Source organism: Camelus bactrianus, chromosome 3 (assembly GCF_048773025.1).
Source record: "Camelus bactrianus isolate YW-2024 breed Bactrian camel chromosome 3, ASM4877302v1, whole genome shotgun sequence".
Taxonomy (NCBI): domain Eukaryota; kingdom Metazoa; phylum Chordata; class Mammalia; order Artiodactyla; family Camelidae; genus Camelus; species Camelus bactrianus.
Window position 1 is genome coordinate 110,662,000 of NC_133541.1, and position 12,285 is coordinate 110,674,284.

The 12,285-nt window shown below is 46.1% G+C and overlaps 1 protein-coding gene across 2 annotated transcripts in view; it reads left to right on the forward strand.

The window, feature by feature from the left end:
• Positions 1-12,285, forward strand: part of GRIA1 (glutamate ionotropic receptor AMPA type subunit 1) — a 289,213-nt gene that overhangs the window by 234,098 nt on the left and 42,830 nt on the right. For both annotated transcript variants that reach the window (XM_010970020.3, XM_010970019.3), the window contains exon 12: positions 11,071-11,269. In XM_010970020.3, coding sequence (XP_010968322.2) covers positions 11,071-11,269 — 199 coding nt within the window. The remainder of the gene's footprint in view (positions 1-11,070; positions 11,270-12,285) is intronic.

Below are 12,285 nucleotides of genomic sequence, written 5' to 3' on the forward strand. Positions count from 1 at the left end.
GGCAGACTTTCTGAGGACTTAAGCCTGGGAGACAGCCTCTCAGATAGGTCTAAAAGACTGCTCCGAAGAGGTAAAGGAGGAGCCAGGATATACAGGGGGTCTTGCAACAAAGACCAGGTAGTCAGGACATCAAAAAGATTACTGTTAATTAAAGAAAACCAGACATCTCACGTTAAGGAATTTAGCACTTTTCTATGTATGGGAAGATGCAAGAGTCTGGGCTCATTGAATGTTCCTCTGATATGCACATTAGCTATCTAGGGCCAGTGTCCTGTGCTTCCATCCTGAGCCTCCTTGATGCCCTGCTGGGAGTGGCTGTCAGCTGATACACTGATGGGGGTGTTTCCTGTTTCCATACTGAGTTCCCTCAGGGCTCACCATAGGGGTGGCTGCAGTGGCTGATAGCTTTTTGAACTGACAGGCAGGCAGCATTCATTGCTCATCCCACAAACTTAGTTTAAAACAATACCCATATATTACTTCATAGTTCTGTCTAAATTTGTGAGCAGTCTTTTACAGCATTTTAAAAGAAACTCAGTTTTATTATTTTAACTTTATGCAATCATTTGCTCTCTGACAACCATTCTGCAGAGCAGCGATTTAGAGGAAACATGATTGTATGGTTATGTAAGAATTCTGGATACATCTGAGATACCAGTTTCTCAAAATTTGGTGCTCCTAAAGTTTTTGAAATCAGTTTATGAACTCATAGAATAAATGACTCCTCACACAATCATGATTTTGCTATTAATAAGCTTAAGAAATTTTCTTCTACAGATAGCTCAGAGGAAAGCACTACAAATGCCTATGTGTGGAGTTTCACATTCACTCCACACATATTGAGAGTGTATTGGGTTCTAGGGAATTATGAAGACACCTAAAAATCCCTTAATGATTTAATTATTTATTGTAGCGCTAACAGTGCAAAAGAGCAGAACAAGGAGTGGTACTGACAGGAAAAGCAGAAGACTTCAAAGAAATAGGAAGTGAGGAGACGGAGCAGCACCCAGGCAGGCTTCTTGGAGGAGGTGACGCTAGTAGCTGGACTTTTAATAATTAAATACAGAATCCAAGCCCTGGCTTCAGATGCTTTGCTTGATCTAGTCCTTTCCTTACTCTCCAAACTCATCCTATGCTGCCAATTACCTTGAAGACATGATGCCTTTTCCTGCCTTCAGAACTTTGCTCTGTCTCCTCTGTTTAGAATGTTCTTCCTCCAGATTCTTCACACATCTACATCATTCTCAACCTTAGCTCTCAGCTTAATTATTACCTGCCCAGAGAGACTTTCACTCACCTCCCTGCCTACATCAGTGCCTTTCTTCCCTCTTCCTGATCTTTTGCCACCCACCAAATTAGTGATGAAAGAACAACAATCTTCGATGGCTAACATAAGGAGGTAGTGCTATTGTCTCCATTTTACAGAGGGAGCTGAAACTCAGAGAGGCTAAGCCACTGTCACAAGGTCACACAGTAAGAGAAGACGTTGGGATTTGAACCCAGGTTAGATGATCCCATAGTCCATGATTTTAACCACTATGTTATAGATTTTCTACATGTTATAAATACTAAAGGTATTCATTTAGCAAATCAGAAAATAGAAGAAGGTAGAAAAAAATCCCATACTCTAGCCACCTAGATGACTCTTGTTGTAGCTTAGTTCACATACATACAAACACTTATCTCTGCCAAAGATGAGTTTTCAGATGTGGCCATACAGCTTAGTCTGTTTTGTAACCTGCTTTTCCCACTTAACAGCAACTGACATCTTCTTGCCATGACATCTTGCATTTCAGAATAGTGGCATCTGCTTCTCCCAGGCATCTCCTCTGGTCCAGGCGGCCAGGGAAGCACACTACAGCTCATCCTCACAACAACGCTTTAAGGTTGTTCCTGTTAGTGTCCCCATTTCATAGACAGAAGAAACCGAGGTTCAGAGATGTGAAGTAACATGCCTCAAATTACACAGTTAACACAGGAGGTCCGTACATCTTCTGAACTCCTACTTCAGAACTGTCTTCACTGTCTCAGAAACAGCTGAGGGTCCTTTTGATAAAATGATTGGGAGGGTTTGGGGTCAGGAAAGGAAGGAAGGCTGTTCCCTACCTCTGGGGCTGCCCTGCTAGCTTTCTCAGGGATACATGGGAGGAAGGGTCTGAGAGCACAGGGAACTGGGGAGGCTGAAAAATACCTGACGAATGGAGGATTTTCAACTGGTTCTTTTAAGTAAAATCCTTCCTTGTGATATGTGCCTTGTGCTGGAGCAAACCAAGCATTAATCAAAGCAGAAGCATGCATTGTGGTGCTTTTCACTCCTATGTGCTAATGGATCGGGGTCTATTTTTAAACGCCTACAACATCCCACATTTAAATCTGCTGCCCACTCTGAGGACTTCAAATGCCAGCTATGTTTGGCCACAGAAGACAATTCAGGCCCTCATTGACCCAATGAGGCAGGGACCCAGGCCCCAGAACCCGTCTCCCTTCTGAAACCAGCTACTGGATCAGCAAAGAGTAGGAGCTCTCGGGAGGGCTCCAGATCCAGGGAAAACATATGTTTTGGTATTATGGGCTGGCCAGCAGGCAGCTAGCTGTAAAAAAAAAAGAATGGCTTCTTCTAAGAATTTACCCAAAGAAATACACGTGGAAGAAGTCCCATCTTTAACACCAGTACAGTGCTACATACTCCTTTGTGCCCAGGAACTAACTGGGTAAGTGGTGCTTGGGACCTGAGAAGGTCAACCTTGAGAGAGGTCACCCTTGAGAGAGGTGGTAGTCCTGGTTCAAGCTGGACCCAGTTTCAGCACAATGAAACCGTACCACAAGAATTTGCCTCCATCACTTGCTTTGTGACCTTAATTATTTCATCTCTGGACCTCAGTTTCACCATGTGTCACAAGGTCAGGGCTGGGGGTAATTCCTACCTGGTCTAGAAAGAGTGACAGGGATCAGAAGAATGGATGTCAAATATTTTAGGCAGTACTCAGTTCAAAGTAGGTACTCGGAGAACGGTGGTGGCTAGGTGGCTAATACGTTTTGGGTAAAGTGAAAAATTCTTGCTTTTTCACATTCTTGTTCCATCTCTACACCATAGCACAAGCTGTTCCTGCTCCAGGAAATAGTTTTCTATTTCAGAATGCTCAAAGCCTGCCTGCCCTGCATATCCCAGGTAAAAGCTTCCTCTTCCACGTCACCTTTCCAGATCTTTCCCAGTTGGATGTGGCTCTTCTCTCTTCCGCAATTTCACAGCACTTAATCGTTAACTCCCCCTGCTGTCCATCCCAGCCCTGGCATCAGAGTTGCTTGTGTGGGGGTCACATTCCTTCTACTAAACTGATTTTCTTGACAAGAAACTTCTTAGGTATTTCTCATCAGATTCAGTATGTAGCCACTGCTCAGTCAACATTGTGTAATTATTCATTTATTCAGGACATGTTCAATGAGCACCTACTATGTGCCAGGCACTCTGGTAGGTGCCATGGATATAGACATGAATGACAAAGATGCCTGCTCTCTCTGAACTTACAGTTTAGTGGAGGAAGACAGATACTCATGAATAAACAAATAAATATGTGATTATATAAAGATCACATTAGACTTTGATAAGTAGAGAAGACTGAGGAAAGTGTGGAGCCTAGAAGCTAAGAGGAGTGTTTCCAGAAGAAATCACCATCACCATCATCACAGGTGACATCTTTCGAGTCCCGTTGTGTCTGTGCTAAGTGAGAAACATGACTTGTTCTTTGAATTCTCACAAATCATGAGCTGGAATTCAGTATCTTCATTTTCAGAGGTGGAGACCAAGGTTTACAGAGTGAACCAAAGCACTCTGTAATATAAAATTATTTTTTAAATCAATTAATCTACACTCATTCTTTTGCAAACTGTGCCCACGCTATGCTCCCATAGCTAACCTAAATGGGAAATAACAGGAACGTAAGACCATCCTTCTTTGAAACATTGCTCTGCAAGTTCTAGAACAGTACACTGGCTTACAGAGTACCAGGCTTTCCTTGGCGCCTGCTGTCCAACCCCCAGTCCCCCACCCCTGGGACTCACTCCAGGAGTCCAGGCCCGCCCCTCCTGCAGTGCTGGAACACACTGACCAGCAGCTGGGCAATTAACACGAATCACTCCTACTCTGCCAGGGAAGCACTGAGCGATTTGCAGCTGGTGAAAATGGGATGATTTGCCAGCCAGACACAGTATCTTGGATGAAGTGACCTCATCAGTGGAATTGTTGCATTTGGCCAGAGCCTCGATGCCTGATACCAAGAAAGCCTCTCTCTGAACACTGCACAGCCAAGTAATTAGTTAAGATGGACCCTTTTTCCTCCCAGTAATTTAGAGTTGGGTCATCTGAACCTCTGCCTTCACACCCCTGTTTCCATTACTTTTTTAAAAATAGCCATTTGAAGCAGATGACCAAGGGAAGTAGGTTGAGCTCAGTGACCTCTTGAGCTTAGCTGAATGAAGGCACCCAGGAGGTGTCCCTCTGTCCCCTTCCTCTTGGGGAGGACAGGACACACTTTGGAAATAAAGAACGTCCATACCTAACTCCTTGTCAGAGACGTCCTGGAGAGGAGGTTGGAGATCAAAAGCTGATTGCTGTTTAATAACTCTGTACTCCCCACTCTGGCCCCAGGCATCTGCTTTCCCGAAGGCCCCCAGTCACGGCACCTGCTCCCCCACCTGCAGCCAGGTCACTGCTCCTCCCTCCATCTGCACACCTCCATCCTGAAACACTCCCTCTGCCAGGCACTGTGCTTCCTGCTTCATTTGTTTTCCTTTGTAATTCTTAAGAATACCTTTCAGATGAGCACTAATACTTCAGTTTGTAAAGAAACAAGCACGAAGGAGATGCAGTGGTTTGCCCAAAGTCATACAAGCAACAGATAAGAAGGCAGGACTCGACCCTGTCTGGTCTGACTCCCGAGCCCATTCTCTTGACCAATGCCTTCTAGCTTCCCCCTGAGGACAGCACAGAAAGGAACTGTCAGATAAATCATTCCAATATTTTATCTGAGTGTGCGTGTGGAGGTACTAATGCCTGGATAGATGATGAAAAAAAAAAAAGGCTAAGCTGCATATGAACTTCGATCAAAGGTCTCTGAGATTCTCTGTATGGTTGAGGGCAGGAGTCATTAAACAACAGGCCGCATGCTAACTCCAGCCCACTGTCTGTTTTCGCAATGAAAGCTACACAGGAACACAGCCACGTGCACGTGTTTACATACTGTCTGTGGCTGTTTTCATGCTCCACCAGCAGAGACGAAAACAACAGAGACTTCGAGCCCCGCCAAAGCCTGAAATATTTACTCCCTGGCCATTCACAGAAAAGGTTTGCCCATCCCTTGTCTAGAAAGACAAATCAAAGCTGCAAGATTAGAAATACACAGAGGAAGTTCTGTGGTGAATCCCAACCCACGACCAGCACAGGAAATGCCCAACTGTCAGAACTTAGAGAATGCTCCAGTCAGATCCTTACTGCCTTCCATTAGCATCAAGTTATGCACTTAACGATACACTCAGTGTCTTGTTAACAAAAGGAAAAAGCATCATTTGCCAGAAGAGTCAGCTTGCAGCCAGGATCTACCTCCGGAGACCGTGTCAGAATTCATTTCCTCCCCCACTGCTTCTGCCCCTGTGAGTCATCAAATCCTATCACTTTGACCTCTTCACCTTTGGATCAGCCTGTCTCTCCCAATTTCTGTGGGCTCTGTTTGAATTCAACCCATCATCATCAATGTTTATCAATAAACACCGTAAGTAACGATCAAAGTGACATCTTGAATCATTACAGCAACATGGTTGAAATTCTAAGTGCAGAATGATCATGGTGTGTTGGGAATACAGAATGAGTTGCTCAGTGCTCTGCTGGGAAAGGTGAGGAGGTTTACAGGGGACACGATCTCCCACTCACCTCCTCCTTTTTACCTCAGTCTACTGTGCTTCCTCCCACTCCTGCACCTATTCCACTTGGTAGTCTCCTACTCATACTTCAAAACCCAGCACAAGTTTCTCCTCCTCTGGTAACTTGCCCGGACCTCTGCCAGCTGAGTAGACAGCAAGTCCTTCTGTGTTCCCTTAGTGCTGCTTTCTCCCTTGTCACATAGTTAAGATGATACTATAATTACTGTTGATGATATTATGTAAGATGGTGAAGATGGCATTTCCGAGTGCTTACCACGCTTCAGACACTGTGCCAAGCACTTTACAGAGAATTGGGGCGTCTGACCCCAAAGCCTATGCTTTCGTCACTGGGCTACATTACCTTCCCTTCTCCCTGGGAGGGAGGAGCTGTGCTGTATTCACTGTCATCTCCCCCATGCTCAACAGTGCCTGCCATGTAAGCAATGCTTACAAAATGAATCAGTCAATCAACAGTACGGTAGAAACAATTTTAAAGACTCCTGTCTCTTGGTTATTCAAACACTAACCTAAGTACTCCTATAAAGAGATTTTACAGATGTAATTAAAGTCCTAAGCCAGTTGACTTTAAGATTATCCAAGTGGGACTGACCCAATCCCATAAGCCCTTTAAAAAGCAGAGTTTTCTCTCACTAATGGAAGTCAGAAAAATTCAAAGAATAAGAGGGATTTGCAACACTCTTGCTTGAAGGTGGAGGTGGTGCAGGATGAAGAATGCAGGCAGCTCCTAGGAGCTGAGTCCAGCCCCTGGCTGACAGCCAGCAAGAAAACGATGACCTCCGTCCCATATCCACTTGGAGACGAATTCTGCAAACAACCTGTGAGCTCAAAAGAAGACCTCGAGCTCCACATGAGAACCACAGCCCCAGCCAACACCTTGATTTCAGCCTGGTGAAGCCCTGAGTGGGAAATCTAGTCACCGTCTTGCAGACTTCTGATCTGCAGAACTATGAGATAATAAATGAGTGTTGTTAGAAGCCACGACATTCGTGGTGATTTGTTATGCAGCAGCAAAAAAACAATACAAACAGATTTACAATTCTATGGAGAGGCTGGTGGTCAGACTGCTTTGGGCAGATCCCAAAGGTTCCAGTGAGCATCACAAGAAGCGAGTGTTGACTGAGCCAACATCCTGGCGAGAATCATGGGTGGAGGAAGTCCATGCCCATCTACTGAATCATCAGTTGGTGAAGGAGGGAGTGCTCTGCAGTGGCTGGAGGGCTGGACCAGATATATGAAGTCCTGGTTTCTAGTCCCAGCTCTGCCCCTGCCTCACTGTGTGATCCTGGGCAAGTCCCTCTAGTTATCCTAACTGCAGTTCTTTCATCTGTGAGATGTGAGTATTCACCCCTCTCCCATCCACGTCACAGGGCTATGAATCCAGTTCAAATAAGACAAAGGTCCAACCAGCCACACAAATTGTGGCCAATTCTGGAGGCACATGAGGAACTCCCTCTATCACCCAGGAAGTTTTGGGAAGAGCTTTGCCAAGTTATGAGACAAGTAACATTCAGGACTAGGCGGACCTCCGAGGGATTCAGATTATAGCTGTTCCATCCCTATTAAGAAAAATGCTGCTTTGCCCTGCAGCTCCCTGGTGGAATCATCATCATCATAAAAATAATGTATCCTGTTTCAACAACACTTTGCAAAGTACTGCCCCCTCTACCATTGTAATTCCAACAGCTGGTCTAAGTTAAAGGAAAAGAATAGACTAAGAGTCTTCCTAGTTCTGAAAGTATGGGCTTCTCCCCATGAAATCAGGTTAGTCTCACCCATTAAACAGAGGAGGAAGACTGAGGTCCAGCCGAGTAGTCAAGTTGCCAAGGTTACGAAGCTGGTCAGTGAAAGAGCAAAGACTCTAACTCTCAGTCCCAGCTTTTAAAAACTCCAGCTCCGTGCCTCTGGGATGGAGCTGGGACAATACGGAGTTTTCGGATGAGGCCCCCCTTTGCCTGTGCTGGGTCTGAGCTGAAGGGGGTTGCCTCATACTCCACTTCCATTTTGTGGATCAGATACCAGTGAAACATTGGAGTCATGTCCCATTTTGAAGAGCCTCTTCCCCCAGCCCTCCAGTTATTCCATGATGACTCTCGCTGGCTATTGAACAGCACAATTTTTCTTCAATATCTTCATTAATTAGGTGGGAAGTGAGGAATATAGTGGAAGGTAAGCTGATCTCAGCATCTAGCAGATAAATATTAAAGAACAGAGAAGAAGGAGCTGTAGGCCTGGAACTGTCCTGGGAGGCCTTTGAGCTTCACTGGATGATCCCCAAGTTGAGATCCCGTAGCTGGGTCACTCAGTTCAGCAATGTTGGAAAAGGAGGTAGCTATCCTGAACCTGTGCTTTGAGGCCATGACTCCAGACATCACCATAAGCAGGTTTGAATTCTCTTGGCCCTGAAAGTTATTCCCAGGCTCTAGAATCTACTGTGAGTGGAGCCATTGGGTTATAAAAGAGGTGAGATTCATGTCTTCACTTGTTACTAAGGCTAACTGCGTGCTGGGCGCTGGAGATTCAACATTGCACAAAAGAGCTACAAGGTTCCTTTGCTCTCAGAGGGCTTGTGGTCTAGAGGAAAACTGACAAACAATCACACAGACAGACGTCACATGTCAACTGCGATGTGAGCTGCCTGGGGCTCTGAGAGTCGTATGCTTGATTGCTGAAAAACTGATGACTAGGATGAGGTCTGAAGGATGAGTAGGGCTGATGCATTCATCACGGGGAGGAGCAGCATGTGACAAGGGTGAGAGCCTTCTGAGTGTGAAGGATCAAATAAAGTCCAGCGGGACCACAGTTCCAGAATCCATGTTGTGGGAGGGCCCTGGAGAGCAAGCCTGGGGCCAGACCATACAAGGCCACCTAAGGAGTTGGATTTTATTCCAAGTGTAAGAGGAGGACTTTGATGGGTTTTAAGCAACAAAGAAACATGACATAATCAATGTTTCTAAAGAGCTCATTCAGGCTGCCTTGCAGAGAACTGATTAGGCAGAGGAGTGGGAGGATGGGGGGTAGCAGGGTTGAACGAAGGCAAGAAGTCGGGTCAGATGCCACTGTGACTTCCCAGAATTGAGAAAGCAGCAGCATCTTCCAGCAGCCTGAACCCTTGTATCTGCCGCCTCCTGTGGTGAACAGAGCCCTGGGCTAGTGTTCAGGAGACTGGTGTGACCTAGACTACAATTGTGCATTAGTCCTGGGGCATTGGGAGAATGATCTGCCTCTGTGTATCTCATTTTGCTTGACTGACCAATGGAAGCCAAGCATCCTGGCCTCCTTACTTATGATTTCAGACCACAGAATCTCAGAGATGTGAAGAGGGGAAGAGGAAGCAGTTAGCCTCTGGCTCCATGTGACACTTGGCCCTTTCCCTATCTTACTGTGGTGTCCCCAGCACTCAGTACCCTGGAGGACCAAGAGCAGGCACCAAGTACAACATCTCCATGAATGATTTATCACTTGAACATCTACAGAAATGGGGAAACTCCACTCTCACCCGCAGGACAGCCATTGTTGCCCTATTGCCTACCCTGCCCGTCAAAAATGTCTTCCCCGTATTTGCTTAGTGTTTGTTTCCTGTCACTTCTACCAGACATGCCCAAATCAGGTCACATGGTACATGCTTTACCTCCATCCTTCAGTGAACACATCTCTCCAGGTCTTTTCTTCCTGTAAAATGTGCCCTCTTTCCTGCAGCTGTTCTTCAGATGACGTAGCTTTGTTCTGCTCTCCAGCCCTCATTTCTTTGGACCAGTCTCCCCTTACTTCCCTGTTTACGTGAAGCATCTAGGAACGGTACTGTCCACAGAGCAAGCAGTAACAAGTATCCGCTGGATTTCTTGGGGTGAAAACTGTCCGTCTAGAGTGAAAAGGAGACTCCCAGGAACCGAAACAAAGTGGAACACACGGGAACGTGGGAATAACGCAGGGAGGGCCAACAGGGTCTTGAAAACAGAGCAGAGCAGTCAAACAAGCCAGCAGGTGCGGGATTGCTCCGGGGTCAGTGCGATTTGGGACCCTGGAGTTTATCTGTAAAACTTACGGTTTGGACTGGGGATTGATTGCTCTGGTTGTTGAGTGTCAGGTTCTAGTTAAGCACTGTCACCTCGGAGCTTGAGACTGTCAGAGCACATGCAGCTTCAGGATGGTACTTCCTTAATAAACTGAGCCAGATGGGGGAGAAATGGAATGAAAATAACTTTATCGCACTCTCTGATTCAGTATGACTTGAGGCCATGTCTGGCCACCCCACAAAATCACCCCATATAACATGTAAGTCTTTGGTAATGTCTTTGGGAAGCCCTGGACTTGAAATCTCCTAGCCACATCCAAACAATCACAGTGGAACTTCACTTCCACGGTGAAGAGTGGTTTCTCTTCACTATTTTGGGCTTAAGAGAGGAGAACAGGACTCTAATTAGATCAAGGACAAATTTCTCACCTCCTGTATGATCGTCTTATTTTCCATTTTGATCCAGAACAAGCTCTCCTTTGTCTTTCATTTCAACCAAAGTCTGTTTCTCTGTGGTAAGGAAGGGAACCGTGCCCGCACTCAACAGTGACATTCTCCAAGGTGGCTGGAGTGCTGTTGTTGTCATTTATTTCCAGTACATTCTCCCTTCCCTTCCTTCTGGTCCATCATTTTGGCGGCCTCTGTGAGCCAGGGAGGCAAGAGGGAGAAGGCAGTCTGAAAACATTCCTGGTCATGATCAAATGTGGGCCACATGTGTGCACATGCGTTTGCGTTCACGTATGTATATATGCAAATACATGCAGACACATTTGGTGTCTATGTAACTGTCTTTAACCAGATGTTGATCCATGTTTGTGAATTTGTGGGTAGGGGCTGACCTCTCTGTGTCTTTGCTGACACATGTCTTGATGTGCATGCACGTGTGAGAGTGGATGTGAAGATGTACCTGCAGGGCAGGACAGCAGCCCCACAGATTCTTATCCATGATAAGGAACAAAAATGGGTAGGAGCCACTGATGTTTGAGTTCTCACAGCCTGCTGACAGCAGAGAAGGGTGCAACAGGGCTTGACAGCTCTGCTGGCTCAGGCTGGCCCTCAGCCCCTCCTACAGCCCACGGTAATTGACGTCTGTGCTTCTGACGCCTCTTCCCTTCGGCCTGCAGGTCCCTGTCCGGCCGCATCGTTGGTGGCGTCTGGTGGTTCTTCACCTTGATCATCATCTCGTCCTACACAGCCAACCTGGCTGCCTTCCTGACCGTGGAGAGGATGGTGTCTCCCATTGAGAGCGCCGAGGACCTAGCCAAGCAGACAGAAATCGCCTACGGGACGCTGGAAGCAGGATCCACAAAAGAGTTCTTCAGGGTAGGGACCTCCCTTGTCCAAATGCACTTTCTCAAAAGGGAAACACTATTGTCATTAGAATATCCTTCTCGTTAGAAAACATGAGATGACAGGGGACTGCTCCACTGAGTGTGAGACAGGGAAACTCAGAGCATTTCTCAGCTTTCCACAGATCCCTGAGAAACCTACACATCTGCATTTGCAGGAACACCAAAGCTCTTGCGTTGAATTTGACCCCTTATGTACACCAATCTGTGACAAGTTCTCTGAGGGCTGCGAAGGAGATGCCCCAGTCTGTTCGTGCAAGGACCTTCAGCCTTGTTAGCCACTGATTAGGAACAGCCTAGGGACAAGGTCCCAACCTGATGCATGTCCTTTGTGTCCCCTCCTGGTGTCTTAGTGAATAAGGAGATGTTATATGGGAAATAACTACTGGAATAGGTGTTCTATTAAGTAGTGCCAAGAGAGACAGAAAATGTGCAGTGGAGCTGGAGGTGGTGGATATGTCTTGTGGCTGGAGGCAGAGGAGCAAAGGAGCATAAGCCTTAGTGTCAGCCACACTGAGGTCCAGAAACTGGCTCCATCCTTTACTTGTTCTGTGGCACTTTTATCCTTTTGACACCATTTCACCATCAATAAAATGAGGAAAATAATGTCTATCTCAAAGAGTCATTAGGAGATTAAAAGAGATGAGCCATCTCAGGGAGGGTATAGCTCAGTGGTAGAGTGCATGCTTAGCATGGATGGGGTCTTGGGTTCAATCCCCAGTAACTCCATGAAAAAGAAAGAGATAAGTCATCTAAAATATTCAGATAGACCTGTAAACATTTCTAGACAGCATGAAACCAAGTCAGATCTGGGTAGGCTCATTACATTCCAGGCAAAAGCAACAACTTGAACAAACATGCAGTAGTGGAAAAACTGTAGGTCCATGGACTTTGGGCATGTTCATCCTGGGAGTTGAACAGACAGCACATGGAGGCACCAAGATCAAACATAAATAATCAAGATTTGCTACCACTTCCTTAGCACATACT